At 38.6% G+C, this 26,537-nt stretch overlaps 1 protein-coding gene across 1 annotated transcript in view; it reads right to left on the reverse strand.

Moving 5' to 3' along the window:
- Nucleotides 1-237: 237 nt before the first annotated feature.
- LOC104280429 (pituitary adenylate cyclase-activating polypeptide type I receptor-like) overlaps nucleotides 238-26,537 on the reverse strand; it is a gene marked incomplete at both ends in the record, with an annotated part of 41,611 nt that continues 15,311 nt past the window's right edge. The window contains 5 exons of the mRNA XM_009878076.1: nucleotides 238-335; nucleotides 891-994; nucleotides 2,712-2,753; nucleotides 3,393-3,428; nucleotides 16,766-16,873. Of these exons, the coding sequence (XP_009876378.1) occupies nucleotides 238-335; nucleotides 891-994; nucleotides 2,712-2,753; nucleotides 3,393-3,428; nucleotides 16,766-16,873 (388 nt within the window). The remainder of the gene's footprint in view (nucleotides 336-890; nucleotides 995-2,711; nucleotides 2,754-3,392; nucleotides 3,429-16,765; nucleotides 16,874-26,537) is intronic.

Raw genomic sequence — 26,537 nt, forward strand, 5'->3', positions numbered from 1 at the left:
TCTGATGCAGCTTCTACAGTTGTTAAAATAGACTCACAGCTTCTGCAGTTGCATTTACAGTCAACCTAAATGTGACTCCTGTAGCGTATCCAAGCTGGGGGAACAACTCTGTTAAAGTGTTGTCTCCCTTTTATTCTACATCTGGTGAGATAAAAGCTTAAACATCATTTTGGGCAGATGAACTCTAGTGTCTTTCCTCCAGTGACTGGGCAACTCGCTGCTCGTGTCCTGACTCACCTGAAACGACACAGGATAACCATGGCGGTGGTGAGGGAAACAAGAGACGTGCTGTAACCCACTGTGTACAGAGCCTTCACAGACAGATAGTAGTAATCCTTGGGAGGCAAACAACACATGGTTAATGCTTCATCTATGGTCACATCGTCTTTACCCTGTCAGCTTGCAAGGGGAACCACATGCAGGATTTGTTTCTTGAACAGCCTGATTGTCTTCTCTCAGTTCCCCTGAGATCTCACTGGATATTAGAACATTGCTATATGTCTGATGTGCCCTTGGGTCTGCATACTGTGAAGTTTAGCTGTCAGTGAGCTAGCAAAGGCTGTCTATATTTCTTTGACCATTGTGGATGTATATGTTAAAAAAAAAAAAAAAAAGTAGCTGGCTAAGGGATTCTTTAGTCAATAGGGGAAGAGTCGGGAGCTAACCCACACTTCTAGAAATTAAAAGCTATATCAACACTAAATACATTCTGGAAATATTCAGTACAGGGATAGGAAGGATTTAAACCTTGCTTCTTACATTTTATGTCTATAAATACCCAATTGTTTCATTCTAATCACCATCAAATCACAACATGACCGAAGGTCAGACAAAAAGCAGCTTTCTGCTCCTCCCCTTCATTTGTTTTTAATTATAAGATTAATTCCCACCTGGTTATCGGATTCTGTTTCATTCTCATCAAAGCCGCAGGCATCGTAATAATGAGGAAAAGGTTCAGACCAGCCATCTTCAGTGCAATTTCTGCTAATGTCACCTACACCAAGTACAGTTGGGAATGTGACATTATTGAAGTAAACCTGAGAAAATACCCTCCCTCCCCTAGGTATGTGACCAAAGAAAACCCCACAGGACTACTGGGGGTATTATTTATCAGGCTGTCCATAGGAAATTTCAATGGCATCTTGAAAATTCAATGACATCTCTAACGACACAATTCTACAATACACACCTATGAATGTCTACTACTACAGCTGGTCAGCAGAGAGCAGTATAGCCAGTGCCTGCAGACCATCGAAAGCCTCACGTTTACCTAAAACAGAAGTCAGCTAAATGTCCATTTCTTTCAATTGACTGTGAAAGGCTTTGATGTAGACATCTACATTTCAGATGGCTATAGGTTAAGTCCAGTGCTTAAATATAGACACTCTGTGCTATTTAAGATGGTTTATATCTGAGGTATTTGCATGGTACTGGCATGAAAACAGAAGGCTAACTTGATTTTTTGAAGCAGCTGCTGGAAGGCAGATGGGATACTGTAGGATATCTAAAATAACCATTATGTGTCTATGGTGAGGCAGCTGGACTGTTCTCCTATAGTCAGCATAACATGTACCCCATTCATCTTCAAGCCTAGGCTCTGATCTGAGAGTGATGTGTGAGAAGGGTCTGTAGGAAAATGAAGAAAAGATAAGAGCGGGAATCTCTTCCTCATTCCTTTTTTCACATCAATATATTCATTTATACCTCCAGATGCCCAGTGTGACTTCAGCTGACAACTTCAAATCTGCTCCAGAACTCTGCTTCTTGTTTGTTCCAATCCCAGTTTATAACCTTACTCTAAAGCAAGTGATTGCAAGGAGCCTCAAAAGTGGCTTAAGGAAAACCTCTTGCTCTTTTCCTCTCTTTTTCTCCTAAGTTTGTCTCATCTGATATAAGGACTAGCTCCTAAATGGCTTTCATTGACATAGTCAAAAGGCTTAAAACTACACTGGGGAATAAGAGCTGTGGGTGGAAGAGGAAACTGTTTCTTGACACTTTCTTCCTGAGGCCACCCAAGGTGGGATGGTCCCCAAGGTGCTCTTTTTAAGCACCGCTATTCTTGCCAGTGCTCAGTGACCTGGCTGAAAAATCAGAGCTGGGCTGCTGGCTGCACTTCTTCCTCCCCAGCACAATAGAACAATTTCCATTTATCGAAACATTACAGTTTTTGAAGTTTGAGCTGTACTTTGACCAAGATTGATGGAAATTTCCATGTTTTTCCTTTTATTAAGGTTATGCTGCTTCACATTCTTAGAGCAGTTTAGTCAAGGAGCTCATAACACCAGCAGTGACCTTATATTTAGAGAATCTGTTTGTCATCCATGCAGCAGAATATATTTATTTAATCATGACATTCATTTAAGAACATTGCATTACTTGACAAATTTTGGTAAATTATTCTTGCACATTCATTCCTAGTTTTCTATGAAAAATAACCACTGAATCGTGGTGTGGACTTTCTTTAACACCATTTAGTAATTACTGTTAACCAGGTAGATATAATTTATAACAACATATTTGCTAGATTGCAAGGTTCAATAGTGGAGGAATAAATTTTCATAATATCACTAAAAGTAGAACACCAGAAAATGTGTCACCATAATTAAAACTGATTAGAAAATAATACCTAAACAGTAGGAGAAAAAACTTGGAGCTTCCTTTCTAACAGAGTTAAAATATAAAGAGAAACATTCCATGGTTCCATTTCTTACCTAGGGGAGACTGGGCTGTGCTTTCCAGCAGGTCATAATCACCTATAAAAGTGGAAATTTGGTATGAAGTTGTTTTGATTGTGTTTTTTATAAGGGCCCAAACTGGTCTCTCTAGAAATCAGTGAATAGAATCCAATTGATTTTTATTTGTTTGGATCAGACCCAAAGGCAATAAATATTTTATTCTATGTTTTCAGGAAGTAAACACAGTTTTACTTGCAAGTTTAAATCAAAGCTGAAATTATAAAATCTAAAAACTGCTACTGCAAACAGTAAGGACATCACTAAAAACACATACAATCACGCTAGGATCAATTTTACTGTGAAATACAGAAGTGAGATATTATACCATTAGAAGTTTACATTTATAATCCATAGATATTTAATTATAGTCAGTTTTAACAGAATTAATGAAAAAAGTATTTCCACCCATCAATGACAAAAACACAGTAATCATTTGGTTTGAAGTCTGACAATTTGATTTTATGGTTATAGGTTAAATGGCACTGATTTCTAGAAACATCAGAGTTTTACTTTCATTCTCTATTGGAGTGTTACAAGGAATTATACGTATTCATTATGATAACTGTTGATAGACAAACAACTTTTCAATAATCCGATATTATTATGTGCAGGACAATATCATTTTTTAGACCAGAGGTCACCAAAACTGGTTCTTACCTGCATGAGTTTGCCCCAAGTTATCTACTTCCCAACCTGAAATCAGAAGAATAGAAATAATCAATTTGGTTTCAATAGCAGCTTGCTTCCCATAAGACGATTGGAGGTAACCGTGCCCAGATAAGAACTGCAAGAAAATGTTGCTTAAATCCTTTTTTCAAGATCAGTACTGTATATTTAAGGCTGAAAAGTGGTTTTCAGAAGATGGTTGATTGCACTTTATTGCTAAATCTCTGTTTATCATGCCGTTTCATCAGACTTTAGGAAGGATATGAAAAAGAGATGAAGGAGTTCTTTTGTGTGTTGTTCTTTTTATTTTTCTTTTCCTGCAGTGGCAGGGAGGCTTCTGAAATAAGAAAGACCAACATATTTCCAAGCTGAAATCCGTGCTGCTTTTTATAGTAAAAATACAAAACGTTACAAAGTGGAACCATACAAGTTTGCATTTGTGAGAAAAAAATTTCCACTTCCTTTTTATTTTATTCGTCCTTCCAAAATAAAATGTTGAGATTACCTCAAACCAATCTCCAACACCCCCTCCTGTTAAACACCTAACCCAAACTGCACTCAGGTCAGAATTTCCTGAATCCTCCATGGATTTTAGCTCCAGCTCAGGGTTGTGGGATGCGTAAAGAGGATCTACCTTAAGCCACGGAGTGGAGCTGCTGCTTCGTGCATAGAGACACGGAGTAGCCCGACAAATCTCTGCAAATAGCCCTGCCAGTGGCCACCCACCAGTGACAAAGCACCAGTCCAAAGTGGCACTGGTTAAGTGTTTAGACTGGATTAGTTCTGTATCCCTGGACTAACCTTGAAGTTTCTTACTGTTTTTCTTTCACCCTGTTCCTCTTTCACCTTGAACAACACCCTGTTATTCTTTCAACCCGAACTAGATCTTTACTAGGGAGGGGGGTTGGAGTAGCTGACTATTAATGGTCCCTTCCAGCTCCAAGACATCCTGTCTTTGTATGATTGGAAAAGACCTTTGGCAAGCTGTGAGAGAGGTGTTTCTGTGAAAAGTAAAATCCAAATGAAGATTGATTTTGATCCTGTGGGAAAGGAGAAAGATAACACCTAAGGGAAAAAATATAGTACAGGGAGTCGTAGCAGCACAGCATAAAACTAATTTTATATTTTATACTTTTTCAAATTCCTTATCATGTAACAACTTCAATTCATTGATTTCTCTCTCTCTTCTTGCTTGCTGATCTTCTGAGACAGAAAACAGAGGGTTTAGTGATGAAGATGATGGTGAGACTTTGGAAAACTAAGCTGAAGCATCAGGTAGGCTGTGCAGGGTCTTTGGACGTATTCCACACCACATCTACACGTTTAACCTACCAGTTACCTTGGGGGATTAATACTGAAATCCATGATGAGAATATCCCTGGTCTCCTGGCTTCTCTACCCAAATCCAGCTACTTTCAAGATTTCACATATGAGAGTTCTCCCATCCTTACAAATTCTGGGTCTGAGAAGTCATCAATGCTCTGAGCAAACATTTTCTAGCAAAGAACCTTCAACTTGCTGCATCAGACTAAACGACCAGCTGCTGCAGAAGCGCTATGGCTGTGCTCCAGGTTCTTGACAGAATAACACGAATGCCTCTGCAGAATGTTTTGGACAGATCCGTTTCCCTCCTGAGTCTACCAAACCTCAAGTTTTCTTAACAGTGATATAGCTCAGGTGAAGACGCCTGTGTTGTTAAAATGTGAATTCAGAATATCAACTTTAGGATATCCTGCAGAAATTTTTATCTATGGGGTTTTTTATTAGGCAGTTAGAGGATCAAAAAAACAAGAGGCTGCTCTTTCATCACTGTCTTTCATAGTGTGTTTCATAACTTGCTGCCACTCAAATCAACAGCTCATAATGCAACGGGTTCCTTACATGAGGGCACCTTACATAGTAGTGCAATATCCCACAGAAGCAAGGCAAGAAGAAGCTGCAAGAAAAACTCCAAAAAAACGCTTCGACTCACCCAAATTCGGTTTCAGTTTATCAGTCTTACAGAATGGCTTAAATCCTGAAGTGTGGTATTACAAGCATTCCAGAATTCTGGTTGGAGAAAGACCAGGACAATACTAAGTAGATTGAAGACTGATGTTCCTGGCATGTTACACTAATTGATTAGAAAAATATCTGGGTTTGATGTGTAAATGTTTTAAATTTAGCTAATTTATTCCTGTAATCTGAAAAGGAAGAAATAAGAAGTACCATTGTTTCACTCAAAACGTGGATGGGAGTTGATCACTCTGATGTTAAAATATCTCATTTTAGTTAATTTTTAATTTCATGACAACAGTAACAACAGTTAAAATATTATATTAATGTAAGTTTGGAAAATTAAGAGATTTTTTATATTAATATTTTTTATCTGCTCAAATTATTATTACATTTTAACTGTGGACACAATTAAGGAATTTCCATTTTTTGACAATTTTAATTTGCTATAGGAGCAAACTCGCCCTTTATTAACATATATTTCTGCATTCAAGTCCTTATAGTATACTGAAGAAAGCTGCAGTATAACCTTTTACTATAGAGGCTTTTAGGCTTGATCCATCAACCTAATCTTCACTAATAAGTTATTCTACTGCAAAGTCAATTAAATTTACACCGAACATTATGCCCTGAATTACAACTAAAAGTCACAATCCGTCTATGAGTGTTGGGATAACACACACACATACACTATTATATTTGTAAATGTATCCATATATATATATTTATACATGTATATACATATATATACATAAAAGCACACAAAGAAGGAATATACAGGTATTACCTGGCTTTAAATTCCTGTGTGCTGCTGCTGCTTGCTCTGACACCATATGTTTATGCATCCTACCCCAGAACATGGATGTTTTCTTGGTAGATAACGGTGCCAATGACTATGTTTGCTCACAGGTATGACACTGCAGCGGAGTTTATTTGAATTATTTCTGTGCTTAACATTTAATATGTCTACATATAAAAGGATAAAATCTGAACTTCATCTGAGTGCCTTTCTGCCTCTAGCAAGACCTCAAAACATTTACTCTGGTGGCAGTGATGTAACGAGCAAAATTGTAACACGCTTCACCACATGGGCGGTCACGAGTCCTCTCCTTGCCTGACTCTTACGACATAAACGAGAAATTGGTGTGTTCAACTTCAATGACGAAGCAGAGAAAGCCCATCAAGATGATTACACAACAGGCTAGATGAAATACATTGTTCTCCCAGAAATAAAGAATAAATAAAATATGCTTTTCGTCTGCATTTTGCCTAGAAATGCATTTTTCCAGGCTTTAATTCAAGATTTCCATTAATTACATTGACACCTGTGCTCCTCCAATGTAGTTAAATAACAGCAAAGCCCAAGCTAAGGAAACATGGAGCTAACAGCAGCTATTTGTATCTTAGAACACCACTTATTAAATCAGTAATCACTCACATTAGTCAATAAATTCCTGAGTAAGCTCATGTTATCCTTGACAAAGTATGGTTTATTCAGTCTATTGACAGTGCCTTCCATTAGTTCTTTGACATTATTAATTTGATGTTATTTGCAGCACAACTAGAGACTATGGAGAAGATCCACCAGAACACTGGATTATCAGTTCCAAACACCAAAGAAATCAAACACAGAAAATATTACTTATTTCTATTTTCCACACTAAAAGTTGAAAAAAAGGGAGGGGAAAAAAAAAGTCAAAAGACTTGCCAACAGCTTCCCATAGAGTCAGTGGCAGAGACTCAGATCTGTCATGCCCTCCTGCACATTTATCAGACTTTCTTTTTTGGTTTTCATTTGCCGCGTCCCAGAAATCATAACCACCTCCTCACTCTCCTCCAGCTGATGAGAAATTTCAGGCAAGCAATTGTTGCTTCTGATTTAAAGTGAGCAGGACTGGCAAAGCTTAAAGCTTGTGTGCTGTGAGCCTCTGAGCTCGGCGCAGCCTTTCGGATCGTCTCCTTCGTGCCAAATTTGTGCTGGCTGCTTTCAGTGTCAGCTGGCACGGCAACTGCTTTATCTCCCATAGATTTGTTTATCTGAGCACAACTTGCATTTAACCCTCTTGTTCCAGCATTTGTCTCTTATTAGTGGCTGGGGCGAGGCAAAGGGGAATGAAAGGTTTCCAAAACTATTCTGTCCTGAAATGGCTTAATTTTTTTTTATTCCTGTTGCTCCTATCTCAGTGTTATGGGTACGCAGGTAATCCTCTGAAAGGATGGATTTTGACAGCACAGAGATCAATATGCAGAGCTTATACTGGTTTTACTGCACGTTAATTCTGTCCCTTCAGAAAGCACAGACTAAGGCAGAAAGATGTTATGGAGAAGATTTCCTACAATCATTCGTTATCACGCTGTCCAGCTATGTGGATAATGAACATGAATTGAATATTTTCCTGTTTTATACAGCACTGATTAGGAGCTTAACATTGCGTGTATAAATGTGAAATAATTCGTCGAACCCTCATGCCCGACTCCACAGCATCCCCCACGCTGTGCCGCTCCCATCTCTATCATTCCATGCTGCTCTCACGTGTCAGCAATCTGTTCAGCCGGCTGGCAGAGCCGTGGTTGGGAGCGGTGATCCTACCCCGTGGCTTTTCTGGGGCTCTGTGATCTCCCCACACTAATACCGCTTGCATACTCCACCCGCTGCTTCTAAACCCCTTCTCCCCTCTCCCGTATCTGGGCACTCTCAATCCCACTATCCAACCATTCCTGTTACTTCACTGCTACTCTTTTTTTCCCACATGGAAAGTGATTCAGAATCAGCTGTTAGTTCTTTAAAATCTCATTTACAGGATCTGTAGAAAGTGGCAGCTAGGCAAGGTCAGAGAGTACATGGCCTCACAGGTTCCCACACCTTTCCCTCTGTTCAGTTCTTCACCATTTCCAGGGATTTTGGTCTCTCCAGCCTCACGCCCCATAGACAATACTTTAAATTACAGATTGAAAGTCACTTGGCATTTACTGCACGTTGCTGTTTATCTTGTCATATAGGTTTGTGAACATAGTGCTTGCACAGAGACAGTACAAAATCAAGTGGTATTGTTCACTGTACTTTGAGAGCAAGAAAATTGAGGCAGAGGAAAATTATAAGTAAGATTAAGAAGGCTGGTTCATGTTGAGATAAGTACCCCCCCACAAAGGATAAAGAGACTGGCCCTTCCAGAGGGTGATTTGTTTTAGACATCTGCCGTAGGATGAGAGGAAGCAGATTTTACAGCTTTGTTACCCAATGGTTTGTGCAAAACACTGCAGTAAAAGCAGTGACGGAATTGATATACAAGTCCGTTTCTCCTCTATCCCATCCTAATTTCAGGGTGCATGGTTTCATGACATAGAGACAAGAACACCCAGTGAATCATGCCTGGAGATCACAGGACAATATCAGTGAGGTCTCACACAAAGATAAAGGCTGTAGTTACACAGGGCTGGCTGAAGCAGGACTGATGTACACATGACCAATAATTTTTAAGGGAATTTATGACTTTCTTCTTTTCCTCCTACTTCCTATCAAAGGCTATAAAATTAGCAATGGACTGAGGTCACCATAGCAACTGTTCAGTATCATCTAAACATTATGTGTACCCTTCCTATGAGGCTGGCTGTCACAGGAACATCCATCAGACTGCAAGGTCAACGCAAATAATATCGAAGCATCTCCTAGCTCCAAAGAAGTGTCTCCCAGCTCATATTTCAGAGAAAAGCAAATACTTTTCAAACAAGAAACACAGAAAATAAGAAACATTGTCCAATGAAAGCCTATTAAATCACTTTCTTAAAGGCAAGAATGGATGTGTGCCCACCACACCTAAAATCCTGCAATCAATTGGATCTCCTTTCTCAATTATTTGAGTCAAGAGGAGACACAAGAGTAGAGCAAAGACTGCTAGAAAAAGCAGAAGCATCTGCCCATGTTGCACCTACAGTAATGTTTCAATATATTATCTTTTGCTGTCCGGGTGCTCTCTAAACTACTCAGCAGCTCTCAGCAGGTTCCACCCTTGCACACTTCCCAGAGAAGTATGATTTTTTTTTAATTTTCCAGGGCCAAACTAGCTTTCAGAACATATTGACAAAGATCTTGAGCTGTGCTACATCTTTCCCTTAGCCACTGCAAAATATCATCTTGCAAAGGACCCAGGACTTGATCTTTAGCTCAGATGCCTTTGGTCACTTTGCATCTTTGAGTAACAAAGGCAGTCTTATGTTCCCATCATTTGGTGGGAAAGGCCAGAAAATATCATTTTCCTGCAGAAAACATCTATGAGGCCTTAACTATTTGATTGGAAATATAGATACAGTTATTGTCCTTTGATGGCAATATTTTCCTCCCATTTTTCCTCTGCATTGCAGAGACACTTTGTGATGCTGTGACCGAGGAGGCATGCTTAATTACAGCTTGTCCTCCTCGCTTCAAAAAAGCTGAAGTAACCACATGGATTTAGTGCCTGTGGAAAGAATAGAGATGTAAAAACCAGCAGGACAGGCTTTGTATCTAGTAAGCACTATTATCTTGATTATTGGCAAGGCTTATTATTTTAAACACCAACACTCAGTAAGTCTCTTGTATACAGTTTTTATGTCACAATTCTTTCTCGGACTTGCTGAACACCAAGCAACAACACGTATGCAATCTGCAGACAGCTTTGAAAGCTGTCCAAAACCTTTAGCCAGTTTATAGATGAAAAAAGAGATACCTCTGCACTGAACTTACTTCTGAATACTGTCTAGGTTCTTATATGAAGCCAAAGTTGAAATTAAGGTATGCACAGGGTGCCGCTGGTGGCTTCAAATTAAGCTCTGATGGCTCGTTGTTATTTCCCTGATTAAAATGCTTGGTTCTAGTGTATTAATTTCCTCAATTTTCATGCAGGATGATGAAATATCCACTGGGGTGAGATATACTGGAGTAGAAACCCAGACCTTTGCATTGATCTTTTGCCTTGCCTATTTGACAAGTAAATGTGATTTCCAATTTCAGTCTGCTGTGATGCTGACCTTAACTTCAGCTAGTGGCAAAGAAATTCTGCGTCTACTGCTTCAGTAGAACAAAAGTGCACAATCTTCCAAATGCATTTTACTGTTTAGAAGGCCCCTGATCTTTAACAGTCACCTATTTGTCTATATAAAAAAAAATATTAATACGTAACCCAAACTCATAAAAACTCTAACTAATAAGTATTTTCAACAGCTTTCACCTTGGCAGACAATGACTTTTATTGTCTTTTCACTCAGTTTGAGTGTTACGTACCATTTTCACAGTGGTACCTAGTCAGCACTTAAAGACTTTACCAGGACTGTTTCCCAGAAATGATACAGAAGGGCTTTCCACATATAAGCATGTAGCATCACTTCCCCTCTCATTAACTCTTCTCTTGTCATCTTATTCTGTTTGAGTAGGGATAACATCTAAACTCAGACAGGAGAAAAAAGCTGCAGATGGCTTCCCAAATCCAATTAACCCTGCAGTCATAAATCCCACTGTCCACCCATGATATCTCTAGTGCCCAATATATGAGGCTTACTACTGGAATAAGTACTGGAGTGCCTCCCAATATTTTTAATGGGATCAGTAATAGGCTATTTCCAAGTTCCTTTTCCCAGGGACAATAAAGCACTGAAGTCATATAACTTCCATAGTAGCAGTAAGCCAAATACTTTGGTTCAAAAATGTGAGCACAGGAGATAATTCCCTCATAAAATCTGTAACACCTGGATACATTCTTTATTCTCCTGAATTTTAATTATAAAACCTTAATCCTAGTATAAATACAGGATGCATTTTATGTCTCTGGTAAAAATTATATACATTTTCCGTGTCCTGTAAAGTAAGTTATGCTTTGTAGTAAAGTGCTTTGGGGTGTAGCAGGTAGTGTTCTAGACTGAGCACTAGATAAGTGTTCTCAATGCTGGAAGATTCAGAGAGTTAATCATATTTACTATTTGGATTTTTGAATGAAAGCATTTTATCAATGTGGAGCATAAGGCAATCTCAGAAACTGCCTATTATCGTTTGTATTAGTTCTTACTGCAAATCAAAGATCTAAAAATAAGCTCATTTCTGATCTGGCTATTGGGTTTCTTTCAATATTTGAGTAATATGGCTTTATAGGTTCCAGAATACCCCAGCTGTGCAGGGGCAAGGAAAGACAAGCACAGACTTGGCTTCTGTAGATTTCCACTGCCAGGCAGGATCACCTACATCTGGAATAAAAAAGGGAAAAAGAACAAAGCAGAGAAAATTTTCCAGCCAGGAGTGGAGATCACTATGTTGGGGCCATCTCTAGGTCTTGCTGTGTCACACTGAAATGCAGCATCACAGCTTGACACATTTTTTTCCATTTTCTTCCTTTTCAAAGTTATGTTAGAATGCTTTAAAAGCACTCCATTCTAAAGTGTTTATCCCTGGAGTCAGTACTGGGAAGGTACTGGAGAAAGCATAATATGCAATGGTGACATCATGGAAGTTGTAGCTCCCTGTGAAAATAACATTGTGAATTGATGGATATCAATCAGAGAAAGGAATGTTGAAGAGGCAAGAAAAAGAATATTTAGGAACCATCTAGAAGGAAAGCCGCTGTAAATGCTTAACCTACTAAACTAGAAAAGCTCAGGAGAGATATTGGCATGAACTGAGTTTTTTTAGAGTCTGCATCTGAAAGGAAGTGAAAAATTTTGTTAATTTTGGAGGAGCAGAGAGGTGAAATGAAATTTTACAGGGAAGAGTCACCAACCACACAACATGGAATTTAACATTTGGTTTTCTGTATGATGTTGACAGCAGTTCAAATGTTACTCCTCAGTTGACTTGCAGCAAAGGTTAGAACAGTATATTTTCAAAATTAAAACAACAGCTGTATTTTAAGCTAAATCCATACATATTTTTTCACCAAAGTATCTCTCTAGATAACAGTTTAGTTGGTTAATTTTGATTTTGTATTTTCTCTTTCTGTTTTTTTATTTTACTTCATATGGAAATGAGATGTCCAAGTCAAAACAGCCAAATTCCTTTCTGAAAACCACAAAACAAACAACCCCCTCCAGTAAATTCATTCATCTCAAGAGAAGCATTTGAAATAGGCCAGAGGAAACATTCTCTACAAGTACCCATTGCTTTCCATTTGATGAACCAGAAATCCATATGATCAGTTTAGACATACATATAACTTCTTGATATCCAAAGCCAAGTGAGATAACTTCTACTCTCTAAGAATACAACTTCATGTGGTTTGTTACACAAAGAGCCATACATACAGGTACTTCAGTGTTTCACAGGACAAACTTCTTAAAAGCCTAATTTCAAGTTAGTTCTGCTGTTTGTAAAAATCATTTATGCTCATACAAATAATTGGCTGTATTAAGAATGAATATGGTATTAATGAACAGCGTCAGTGTCTAGCCTAGTTACATATTCTAGAAACACTGCAGTAGCCAAAGGATAATATAACAACCTATAAAATGTGATTGGCCATCTCTTAGAAACATTTTAGTCATCTAATAGCCCTTTATTTAAGAAATCATCATAAAATGTGACTTTTTTTCATTAAGCCCTCATTGAAACAAATATACCTGGCTAATTAAAAAGCAGTAATTGTAGAAAAAACTCATGCGGATTCACCCAGGAGAGTGATTATAGATGTAGATATTTCCACCTTGAGGTCACCAGTGCAAATCCAGCCAGATCTGTAGATTTCAGACTACTCCAGATTAAATGTTTATTTATTTATCTAACAAATTAGGAACCTTGGTTTTGTTCTGACTGAACAGATGTCCAAAAAACAACTCAAACTCAGCACAGATAACAGCTGTCACTTTTGTTAGGGATCCTGTAAGGAGATAAAGAAAGTAGGACATACGTTTACACTGGACTGACTACTTCTCCCTTAGGGTAATACTATCACCTTGTTACAGGTCAAAAGTGAGGCACAGGTCTGTAAATCCTAGGAAAGTAATTTAAAATCATTATTTCAACACTATTTTACACAGCTCTAGATATGATAGAGCTTATATATATATATAAATTTTAATATTTCTAAAACACATATTTCTTCTCATTTTTAAAAAAAAAGTCTTCCTTTTAACAGATAACAGGTTAGTTAAGCTCTGGAATAGATCTCATTAAGATAACTATGTTCTTAAGGAGGGAGGTGGCTTAGGTGATATTGGTGACATCAAGATTGGAGTCAGCAGTGATTACCCACTGGAGTTCACAGTCCTGAGGGGTATGGGTCAGATGAAGAGTAAACTCAGAACTCTGAATTTTAGGAAAGTAAATTTCCATCTGTTCAAGGAATTAGTCAATAGGATCCTCTGGGAAACTGCCCTCAGGGACATTTTTCAAAGGGTAGAAATGAAAACCCTGTGAACTAGCAATCTGTCAGCCTCGCCTCTGTGCCTGGATAGATCATGAAACAGATCCCCCTAGAAGCTCTGTGAAGGCACACAAAGGACAGGGAGGTGATTCAAGACAGCCAGCATGGCTTCACCAAGGGCAAGTCCTGCCTGACCAACCTAATGGCCTTCTACGATTTGAGTGACTACATCAGTGGACAAGGGAAGAGCTAGAGATGTCATCTAACTGGAGTTCTGTAAGGTCTTAGGCACAGTACCCAACCACATTCTTTCTCTAAATTGAAGAGTTGTGGGTTTGAACTAAAGAACAGCTGAAGTGTCCATGGCAGAGGTGTGGAGATAAGTTGGCAGAGGCGGAGATTTCCTGTGCTATAGATATACACCGCCCTCCATAGGATGAAACAAGCAGTATCTCTGAGCATTGCATCCAAAACATACAGGGGGAGAGAGAGAGAGAGAAGAGTTATGTTATCATGTGTTAGCACACTGTAGCTTGAGGGTATGTAGGGGGGGTAGATTACAAGCCACGATGAAACAAGCAGTATCTCTGAGCATTGCATCCAAAACAGACAGGGGGAGAGAGAGAGAGAGAGAGAGAAGAGTTATGTTATCATGTGTTAGCACACTGTAGCTTGAGGGTATGTAGGGGGTGTAGATTACAAGCCACTGAAAAGAAGAGGTCTTAAGGGAAATTATGACAGGCACTGTCTTGAATAAGAGGCCTCCTGCAGTTTGTCAGAAGACAACAATATATCAGCCACCTGCTGATGAGCAGCAAATCACATAAAAGTATTTTGCCTGCAGACTGCAAACATCACTGATAACTGGGTAGTGAAAATGTTTGGCTTAGTGTATATCCTGGGCAAAGGATGACCAGAATTGGCTTGACAATCAGGCTGAGTGACAAGTAGTCAACAGCAATTGATTACGAAGTCATGGAGAATTGACAACAAATGAATATACAAAAACAAACAAAAAAATTAAAGAGGGAAGACTATTCCCTTGGCCATCCCAGGTACAAACCTTACTGAATGCTGATGTATTTTTTTCTGTTATCATTAAAAGTGAATGGCTCAGTAAGTGCCACTCTATGCACTAAGTCAATACTGAACTCATATTGCAGCAGTAAATATTATGTTTAATTATACTGGCTATAATTAAAGCACACAGAATTACAGAGGTAGTTATATTTTTATACCCGACAATTTAAAGAGGGACATATCTTTCCGTGTTGAAAAATTAGGTGCCTAGTTTAACTGAATTGTCCTTAGTACTTGATAGATAAAGAGAGGTATCTCCAAGGCATGATTCACCTCATGTCTCTTGGAACAACACAAATTGTCCTCTGTGAGTCTCTTTCTCTCCACTGAGTACAGATGGAGTCTAGAGGACTCACAGGTAAATTTAGATGAGGTAATGATCACCCTTAAATTCCTTCCCATTTCACAAAAGTATTGGCACTTGGTTCAGTGTATTTAAAGGTGAGGATTTCAGGCTTCCTGAAGCTGTGTGTGAAGCACTCACTGTTCCCTGCCCCCTGTGTGTGGCAACACAGAGAAAGTAGATTTTGGACTCAAGAATGTACACGAATCATAGAATCACAGATTGGTTTGGGTTGGAAGGGACCTTAAAGGTCGTCTAGTTCCCACCCCATTGCCATGGGCAAGGACACCTCTCAGTAGATCAGATTCCTCAAAACCTCATCCAGCCTGGACTTGAACACTTCCAGGGCTGACATCCACAACTTTCCTGGGCAACCTGTGTCAGTGTCTCACCACTCTCATAATAAAGAACTTCTTTTTTAATGTCTAATCTAAATCTACCTTGCTCTAGTTTAATGAATAATTTTTTGGTAAAATAAATTTTGGGAAAAAATATCCTGGGGAAAAATGATGAACTTGTTCCTCAATAGACATTGCTAGTTAGGTGATCTGCAGTAGCCCAGATGGGTGCTGGGAGGAGGTGGACAAAGCTGTTGTTGGATGGACAAAGGCTGATTGTTAGCTAACACCGATGGGAGGAATTAGCCTCCCTCATCTGAGAAGATAATTTTATGGAATCATGAAAAGAAATAAAAAAGGGACTTCAAGAGAACACCTAATAAGTCTATGTATCTGCTGTGGACAGCTTAACAGTTATTTCCTCCTGTCCACATGCACTCATTTCTACCTGGCAAATTGTCACTGTCGTGCATATCACAAGTTTAAAAAAATGGAGAAGGGAGAAGCAGGGTTTGGTATCATGCAAACAGTTGGCTTGCACAGCGACTATTCCCATTAAAAAGCACTAGATAATATTAATAAGTAGGTTAAATAGTATTACCACTACTACGGTAGGTTCTCCTTTCAATAGCAACTGATTTGGGAGTAGTGGCTGGGTTGTATGAGGATTGAAGCTGGAGACTGTCAGGGTTTGGTTATGAAGCATGGTGAGTATATAGGACTTTTGGTTCAAGCTTCAAATGGCAGAAGAAAGAGAGAAAAGAGAGCCTAGCTGATCATCTGCAGTATTTTTTTTGTAAGACAAGGAGCAAACCTGTTAGGCAGCAATGCACACTGAAAGCACAAACAGCCTAAATTTCTGATCTCTCATTTGTTTGTGTTGTTGCTGATGCCAGATGTAAGAGGCAGAAAGATGATGATGTCTCATTTCTACAGACCATAAGAAGGCATGATGGAGCTTCTACATCTCTCCAGGAATCTCTCATTCCCACTGACTCTTCCCTGGACTCCCAACACAGAAGCTCCTCACACTGGTCATCTCACGCCTATGTTCTCCTTTAGCAAGAGCAGAACCCAGTATAAGTTTTAGTTATTTTCTAAAATAGATTTGAATTGTGGTGATAAGCTATCCAAGACCCAAATTTCACATCTAAGTGATGAAGCCCAGCTCCAGATCACTGTAGTGTTTTTGATTTCCTTTTATACTGAGTATCCAAGCAAGGTTTTACACTCATGCTGCCCAAGCAGCTTTACTACTCAGAGGCAAAGAACAAAGAGAAAATACTTTACCATCTTCAGAGATGATAAATCTGAATAGTGCAGGACACTTGACAAAGACGATTTCACCCACACTTGCAGGTTTCCAGCATGTAATATTGTCCCACATTCCTGGGCAACCTACAGAAGAGAAGGAGGGATAAAACAGATTAGTGGTTGAAATCCATTTCTTTTTTTCACGCTTTTATTGTGTTTTATAGTTGATTCTTTCTTCTACTCATAAAAAATACTTGTTCAGAATCAGTACCATTTTCTAATAAGCTTTTCTCACAATAAAATAATTTTCACTCATAGGAATAGCATAAAATATCTAGTTGCATGGCACAATGATGGCCAGACTCTCCCCTCCCAGATGTCATTTCTTTGTCCCAGTTAAATCACTCCAACATATACCAAAAGCAATATTTCCCTTGAGCATGAAATCTGCTGCCATTTAGCAATCTTTCACTGGTGACAGCTTTAATCTTTTTTATTTATGAATCATATACTTGATTTAAGTCCTATAAATTTCTGTTTACTTTAATCCTTGTCAAAGGGTGGGTATTGGAACATTTTGGAATTTGACCCAGAGAGATGACTGGAAAATGAAAAATAGATTCTGCTTCATCCTATGGTTAGTTTTGTGGATGTGTGAGGGATGCTCACCTTTTTCCTGCTGTTTATTTTATTTAAAAACTATTCGGGATAGAAATGTCTATCCTTACTAAAGAACTGTTGTAATATTGTTCACTACCTCTACTACTTTGCTCTAGAGAATAGAGAATACAAGCTCACAACGTCAAAAGAATGTTTTTGACCTCCAAGGTTTTCTTGCATGAGTTAAAGATAGAATCAGGCCTTTAAAAACTGTTCAGAAATCAGGTTTCAGGTAAGTTTTGAATTAAAGATCTGAGTGGTAAAGAACCAACCTCCTGTTACACACAGGAAGAAAGAGGAGGTGATACATTATGGATGGGAGTTTTCTCCTCTTAGGATATAAGAAAAACTCAAGTCCTACGTGCTATCTTAAATACAATAAAGGAGGCCATCTCCTTCTTCATTCTGACTACTGTGTCAGAGACAGGACACACTAACTAGCTTTTACGAAGCATAATCCCTCCTGTAATTCTGTAAACCACCATTTACTAGCTCATAAACCTAGAAGACATCCTGTGTACAGAAAAACTCAGAGCAATCTCTCAAATTTCCTCCTAATGTTTAAAAAAATGCCTTACTGAAGGAATCTTAAAGGGGAATCATCTTCTACCTCAGCAGGAAAAGAAAACCCAAGTCTAAATATCTCCACTACTTATTTGCATTTGATGTTGAGACTGAGCATATAATCTTGTCAACCGCTAAAAGCCACAAGCTCCATGATCTTCTAAGCTGTTTTCCATTAATATGCTCTCTCTTTGACTACATGCCAACAAAAATAAGATCTTCAGTCAAAGCAGATAATACTTCAAAGTGTCATACTTTCAGACTGGCACAAGCACAATGTGATGAGGTACGGGTGATCAACTTGTGAAAACAGCATGGGCTTTATCAGCTTTGTCGATAGTAGCAGATTTCCATCAGTGGAGAATGTGCACTCACAGGACTGGAATTTGTGTATTTTTTCCATCAGCTTCAGTGGCAGGGAATCAAACCCTCTGTTTTCTCACAAAAATATAAGCTAGGTGCTACCCTGTTTGGTGGATAGGGCACATATGAGTGCTACAGTGTTTGAAGAACTAGGTCAGTGTCAAACAACACCGTTACAATATTACAATGATGGCACAAGCTAAGCAATAGATAACCATTCTTTCAACTCAAAGAATGCAGCATCATATTACAAAATATAAATTAATAACCATATAAAATCCTGATCTTATTAGATAAAAACGCCTCGGCTTTGCCAGGCCCACCAAAATACCATATTACTGTACAAATGCTCTTATCAAAGGAGCTAGAACAAAGGAATCCTTTACATTTCCCCCTTTCCCTTTCTTTTTCCACTCCTGCCCCAGCTTGTTTCCTTTGCCAGATGAGGATCTCATTGTGTGAGCACTGTGGTTCGCTAGAACATCTCCAAAAGGCTCAAAGACTTGTGTTTGAAAAGTTTTGTGACACAGTTATCATACTAAAGATGGAGATCAAGATCACTTTGAGCACTATTAGATTTTATTGTCTTTGATAGCTAGTGTCAGTACACGCAGTAGGAATTGTATTTACAATGTAAATGTGAAGACATGTAGTAATAGGTTTATAGTTCACTGGTGTACAGCACTCTGTCCCAAAGTAAAGGATATGTAAATATCCATGGTAATGAGCCATTTGCTTACAAGAGATGTTAGAGACAATCAAAGTGGCTAATGAGATCTTCGGAGAACCACCTGCTAGCTTTGCTCACTTCTGTTAAATGGATTTGATAGGAATAGGGAAAGCTTGCTTATTTGTGATTATTGTTTCATCATCAGTTGTCTTCCAAACAGTGGGGTAGTAACAGATACTGCAAACCAACCTAAAGAAATGCAAGGAAATCCTCATACTGCAGAAAAGACAGCGTAGATACAGAATAAATATTATAGCACTGTGTATCAAATGCAGTTATACCAGGTTGCCATTTTGGGGATAACACCATGCCGAGCTAAAAAAATATCCCCATTTAAAAAGACATCGTAAGTACATTGTGCTAGAAAGCACTGATGTGCTCACACTGAAGGAGAGGGAGAGAGAAGCAGAGAGACAGAGATTGCCTTAGTTACTAAAATAGGTGAGTGACAGAGATTGGGAAGAATCCACAATCAATGAGAATGTTGCCTGATCCTGCCTGGAAAAGCGTATTTGAAATATAGAATTTAGAAGAGCAAATAAAAAGATACAAAAAAAAATCAAATGGAATAAAGGGCAGCACGCGCAATGCCCTTACATTTGTAAACCATGGTACAAGCCAGCAATTACTGCTGGGTGAAATCTGGCCACGGAAGTCAACGTGACTTGAGTGTGAAACTGCACAGCGGGTTCTCCTCTGGCACTGACTCAACATCTCCACTGCCATGTGTAGTAGGGATGCCCAAGCTAGCTGTGAAAGAGGTGGCTCAGATGCTGCAAGCAGCAAAGTGCAACTTCAAGTGAGCAAAATTTCCCATTTCTTAATATGGTAGAAAGCAGTAATGATAAGAAATAGTTCTAAAGAATAGCTTTCATGGAGGCCAGAGTGAAAAAAATAAAAATGGTGAGCTTGATAATGGATGGTCTTGAAAAGAAGGCACTTTGCAGAAAGCACAAATTCTGCCTTCCCATCTCTACACTGTAACCTGCAGACTGAATTTCATGTCTGGTAGACATTGTGGGATGCATCTCAGCTAACATAAGGAGTGTAAGGCTTGGCATTTGGTCTTTGCTAGGTATTTATGCCTTCTCTGACTTGCCTCATCTCCTTCAGCTAGCTGCCTCTTCTTCGATGGGATGGGTGATCCTCTGGGAGCCTCTATTCATTGTCACTCACTTTTGAGCACACACAGTGATCATTCAACTGTAGGATTAGTCAGGATTGGTGTAACTTCAGATGGCTAAGACTTACCCTTTTATCCCATTCAGCTAAGCAAAGTTTCCTCTGTAGCTCATGGAAAGAGACTGTCCAGATAGGGATAATCTCATTTTAAGGTAGCAGTGGTGGTGAATCATCAAGTAAAGCATACCTCCATCTCTCCACTGACTATATTCAGCTGAACAAGGCTAAAAACTAGCTTAGCCCTGACAGCTGCCTATTGCATGGCTGAAAGCTATAATTCCCCGTAGGGTCTATGCGGTCTTTTTGGAGTAGATGTGAACCAACTCTGCAATTTGGGCAAAGTGTTTACCAGTGGCTATGCAGACTTCCTTAGCCAAAGCTGTGCAGTTCCTGAGCAAATCAAACCACAGAGCAACCACAGCAGCTACTTATGAAAAGCCACATGATCAATAAATACATCTCTGTGTCAAGCTGCTTCTTGGAAAAGTGAGATAAAACTCATATTTAAACTACAGGCTCCTTGTGGCAAGATGCACCTCGTACTCTTCTTGTGTAATGCATTTCAAAAACCAGAGTCCTGTTTTCAGCTGAAGTGCAACATGGATTTTGTCTGAATTTCATATGAAGCCTGTGACACCTAAGTTTAAATTTGATATTGTTGAAACTGAGGGGAGTGTCAATACATAAGGATGGATTTGACTTGGCACCCATTAAAGAAGAAGATCTCTTCCATAGAAGGGCCAGATTTTGTAACAAGCAGGAAACTAGGGATATTGATGATTTCAAAATCTTTAAAATTATACCTCACACTAAAACCATTCTAGTCATTCTCCCTCTGTGGAGGTTCACATGGCCTTGTGCTCATCCTTTGCTTCAAATTAAGCCTTTCAAAGCAAAATAATCTCTCTAACTTGTTACTCCTGACTCCCAAAAGGCTCCCATATTACCTGAAATGTATGGACAAGCACTGAGACAAAAAACAAAACAAACCAAAACAAAACACAAAGCAAGTCATACTGGCAGAATAGTCGGGATAGGGAGCTCTTCTGAAGTTGCTTATATTCCCTTATTACCTTCTCCTCTTTCTAGGGCTGTCTTGAGAGTTCCAGTTTTAACAGAGGCTAGGTATAAAACTAGATTTTAGGCAGCCCCATAGCCAAAGTTCACTGAGCTCAAGGAATGGACCTCACTTGAAATCCACTTAGAAAAGAGCCTGTTATCTTCCACCAAAATGGAGTCACTATGTCGCCAGGACTACGTACAAACTGCTCTTTTTCTATATATTTGTGTCTTATTTTGTCATGGTACCTCAACTGCAATACACTCATTTATACTCTATATAAATCCTCTCAACAGTATCCTCAACGTCCTCCTATGGCCCTATCCTGTCCCTGTTGTAACCTGCTTCCTTCTCATCTCTCATGACTTTTTGGCAAGAGAAGGTGCAAAAGCAGAGATGTTATTTCTTCTGGATGGCAAGATCCCCGTGCTCTAATTCACTGAACCTTCATTCATTCCTCTTAAGAAAGTATATACATCCTACCTGTCCCTCTCTCTATGAATTATTTTGACACCTTTCTTGTACTCTGCACATCATTTTCCCAAAACATAGAGGAATTTGCAGCTCTGAGGCTAGTGCACCTCTGTCAGAGGACTCAATGTTATTGAATAAAAGGGGGAGTGAAAAAAGGAATGACAGGACATTGGACAAGGAGATCTACAGATTCATATAGAGACAAATGGGAATAAACAAGAATTTCCATAAAATTTGTTTCTTTGGGAAATCAAGGTAAAATGTAAATACATAAACGTTAGATTTCTGTATTTTTCATGTATGGAAATAGAGACTTGAGATGAAAATCCATCCTTACAGCATTCAGTTTGATTTCCAGTTCTTCTCCTCATTTATTAATTTAAAATTTCACCTTCAAAATCATATTGCCTTCAGGAGAGTAATATCAAAGGAAACATAATGTTACAAGCCAACATATTAAACTGAATTATGCCATGCACAAGAATTTTTAAAGGGCATACTACATATAAAGCCTTTCAGAGAGAGGGAATATGAGATAGATGCTCTCTGTTCTTTCATAAATCTAGGTAAATACCAAAATAAATAAAAGTTTAAGCAAGGCCCAGGTATGGTACCTAGGTTTTAAAAAATAACTGACATTTCAAAGTAAAGGTATTGTGTAGAAGTTCCTATTAAAACAATGGTGGTTATTAAGGTGTTTCGAGTTAGGCCGCAAACTTATACACTGTCAAATTTAACAGCCTCTTTTGAAAGTCCAGGCTGAAAGAAAGTAGAAAAGATACAGCAACTGAAATTTCAGAGTAAATTATAAAAGGGAAAAAAGAAAAAAAAACATAAACAGGAGAAAAAAATACTAAAAGAAGACATTATGTTAGAAGAGAGAGTACTTGATCATGCAGAAAGGAAGGGATATTCTTTCTTTAAATTGTCTTATATATAAAGCAGACACAAAAGACCAAGTACAAGGTGAAGAGGAAAAGAGAAAAAGGAAACTTATTTTACCTTCCTGTTCTGCTCTTGATAGATTTCAGAATTATTTGAACAAAGTCTATTTATTCTTTCAAGCTATGTCATCCTGACAAGCTATTACTCTAAGGATTTTATCCAAATTTTGCCACTTGCTCAATGCAAGGTTCATCTCGCATACTGTAACGCGGTATTCACTCACCTTAAAAGTATAGACATTGCATACCTATACAGGTAAATATGTTTGAGCTAAGTTCTTCTACATTTTTTCACAGTGCATGAAGAAACACAAACACCTCTGGAGGGCACTTATAGAGGGTTTCTGAGATAAATTATCCTCTGGAGATGTGTATTTTCTTCCACCGATTAGAAAAGGCACGAAGAGAAAATCTTATCTTTGATTTAAAAAAGATGGAATTAGAGCAGAGAAATTCCACGTGTAGCCCAGGTGACTCAGCTCAGGCTCTATGTGAAGAAAAATAAGCTGTGGTCACACTTACCAGGGGTTGGCCCACCTTAATATTTTCCTTTACTTTTCTCTAGATAATTGATGGCCCTGGTAAGAAGCTATGCAACGATATATAAAAACTACTTACAATCCATTTCTTGTGTAATGATAATAATATAAACTAAGATAACATTTTCTACTGGTACATCATTATCAGCAAAATGAGTTAGTTTATGGCACAACATTTTCAGAGATCTAAGATATATTAAGTGCAGCACTGTTTTCAAAGGACTATTAACACTATCAGCTTAATTTATGAAACACAACACAGAAAAAAAATGAGATATTTCACTTCTTAGGCACCAAGTTAATTCTAGATTATACTAAAAACTAAAAGAAAGAGAATCAATGTTTTTTCTTCAGTTGGAATGTTGGATTTTATAGCATAACAGTAGAAAAAGTATGAGCTGAAGGTAGCAGGCTTTAGCTCTCAAAAGATTAAGTGCATATGCTTTGCATTTGCCCAGTATAAACTGTATATTTTAGAATTGGGAGCTAGATACTGGGTTTTGGGGTTTTTTATTAGAATTCAACAGAGAAAACTTCACCTTGTCTAGATATGCTGCACCACTCAAGCACCTTAGTTCGCTTTCAGCCACCTTAGGACTGAGTCTCACTAACTATAAATCAGAACTCCATCCTTATTGCTACATATTGTAGGGGAAAAAAGTAGATATAAATACACACACAAGTCATTGTTTGACCATCATATGTCTCAAAGGCAAAAAAAAAAGAGAAGATCTCATTTGTACAAAAAAATCAGCCTTTAGAAATACTCTCCTCAAACAGGTGAAATGTTCTTGTTTATGTCTCATGTGAAACCCAACTGAAAGGTCAACACCAAATTATTAATTTTTTTCATTAAATATTTTATATATGGCAAAGATCTACCTTTAAATGACAGGAACTGTTATCTATTACTGGAGAGGTATAAACATTTTTCCTCCTTTTAAAGCTGTTTAATTCTTTATAATCACAGGATATTTATTCTAAGCTTACACTTATTGCTGTTCTTGCATCGCTACCTGCCAAGAAAACCTCATCCAAGAAAATCTCCAGAATCCTTTAAGTGCTGCCAACCAGTTGGCCTTAGGTGAGCTTTGGAGTGTTTTAAATGGAAACTTCAGTTTGGCAAAAGCTTTGGAACATGTCTTTGTCTAATTATACAGAAAAGTAAAAAGCCAATAATCTGGGAAAATGTGAGGTGTTTTGTTTTGTTTAAAAAACCCAACAAGTTTCTTCAACGAAAATAAAAAAGAGATTGGTTATTCATCTATGTGAAAGTCACCACTTTGCTGCTCTGGAGGCAGAGAGACAAACAAACAAACAAACAACAAAAAAAAAGGTTTTATTCCAACACTGCAGGAGGATAGAATGACATGAGCTGCCAGAACCTGAGCGAGTGCCAAGCTCACCAGCTGCGAATCATCTGGCATCACTTCGGACATGGGTTATGTGAGATCATGGGGTGCTGCTGGAGCCAGCCTTGCCTGGCAAGCAGCTGAAGCCTCTCACTTCTTTTATTGCTGGTGGCAGCTGGAATGACTGTCGTTGTCCTACCCCACCACTGTGCTATTCTGACTCACTTCCCTCCCTTCCTAGGAGAAGAGAACTTTTGGTTTTCTTTACCAGTTTTATCTTCTATTAATTCTCCAAGCTGGGAGAGAAGGGGAAGGCTGTTCCACCAGTGCTTAGAAGGCTTTGAGTACATCCACAGTGCCAAAAATCTTAATCTTTAAGTGACTGGGATCAAAGTAATTTCTAGGAAGAGCCTAGCAAAAATTCAGGGTGGAGTCTGCAGAGTTAAGACAAAGTTTGAGAAGAAAGTGCTGGAGTGAGAACCCTAAAGCTCCTTTTCTGCAAATCCTTACATTCCCCTGTCAGATCCTACCTAAATGGATCTTCCCATTCACAAGAACAACCTACCTATAAAGAGTTATTGACTAACAAGAACAGGGTGGAGGACTATCAGCTGTGTCTTAAATTTTTGAATACTTTCAATTAACAGTATTAACTAAGCCTATAATTATTTGTGGAGATGGAAGAGCTAGACAGAAATAAATACATATAATATATTTTTTCCATATAATACATATAAAATATTATATACAGCCTATTTTTACTGCACAAGTATCAATATGCCTCACAGCGAAACCTAGCTTTCAACTTGTGCTGTAGGTAAGGAACCTTTCCAAGCTGTATAGCTCAGCAGTTTGTTGCCAGTCTTGCCACCCATGGAGAATAGTGATATTTGGCCCTTTAGGAGATTTACAGACCCATGAAGAAGACACCTGTAAAGGTCACCAGGATAGCTAGTTGCCATGGATACAGGGAAAGCAGAAATTTTTTCAGCGTGTCTTTTTGGTGTTTTGGAGTCTGCATTCCTTTGAAAATGGAAAGAGGATTTAGTTGCATAGAAGTAGATGAGAAGAAGATTTAGTAGCAGGTCTCTTGAGCACTGAGGTTTCCCCAGTAATAAATTCAGGGCTTCAAATCTGTTCTGCCACAAAAGAAAAAAAAAATGATAACATATGCCTTTGATTTGTTACTTTCTAATTCATCTCGCAACAGCACTGAAGGGGGACTAAAATGGGACACAAACCTTAAAACGGTCTCTGGCTACGAGGCTACGCTTCAATCTTAAAACATCCCAGCAGAGTAGAACAATGTTTTCAATGGGACATATTCAGGCAAACACTGAGGTCAAGTGTTGCCTAGTCAATAACTTGTATCAGGAATTTTGACTTGTTTCTTAAAGGCTAAATAGACCAAACAAAAAAGACAGACATTAAACAACTGAAAATAGTAACTAACCTCACATCTTTATGACTGACAATATCATAGAACCATAGACTGGCCTAGGCTGGAAGGGACCTTAGAGATCATCTAGTCCAACCTCCCTGTCATGGGCAGGGACACCTCTCAACTAGCTCAGGCTACTCAAGGCTCCATCCAACTTGGCCTTGAACACCTCCAGGGAGGGGGCAGCCACAACATCTCTGAGCAATTTATTCCAAAGTCTTGCCACCCTCGTACTGAAGAATTTCTTCTTAAGGTCCAATCTAAATCTATTCTCCTTCAACTTAAACCCATTTCCCCTTGTCCTATCAGTGGACACTCTTGTAAAAAGTCCCTCCCCAACCTTCCTGCAGGTTCCCTTCATGTACTGGAAGACAGCTATTAGGTCTCCCCGAAGTCTTCTCTTTTCAAGACTGAACAATCCCAGCTCCCACAGCCTGTCCTCGTAATTTCAGAACTTATATTAAATTCTGTTACACATATATGACGTTCCCTCAAAGGA

This window comes from Apaloderma vittatum, unplaced genomic scaffold (genome assembly GCF_000703405.1).
Source record: "Apaloderma vittatum isolate BGI_N311 unplaced genomic scaffold, ASM70340v1 scaffold12331, whole genome shotgun sequence".
Lineage (NCBI taxonomy): Eukaryota > Metazoa > Chordata > Aves > Trogoniformes > Trogonidae > Apaloderma > Apaloderma vittatum.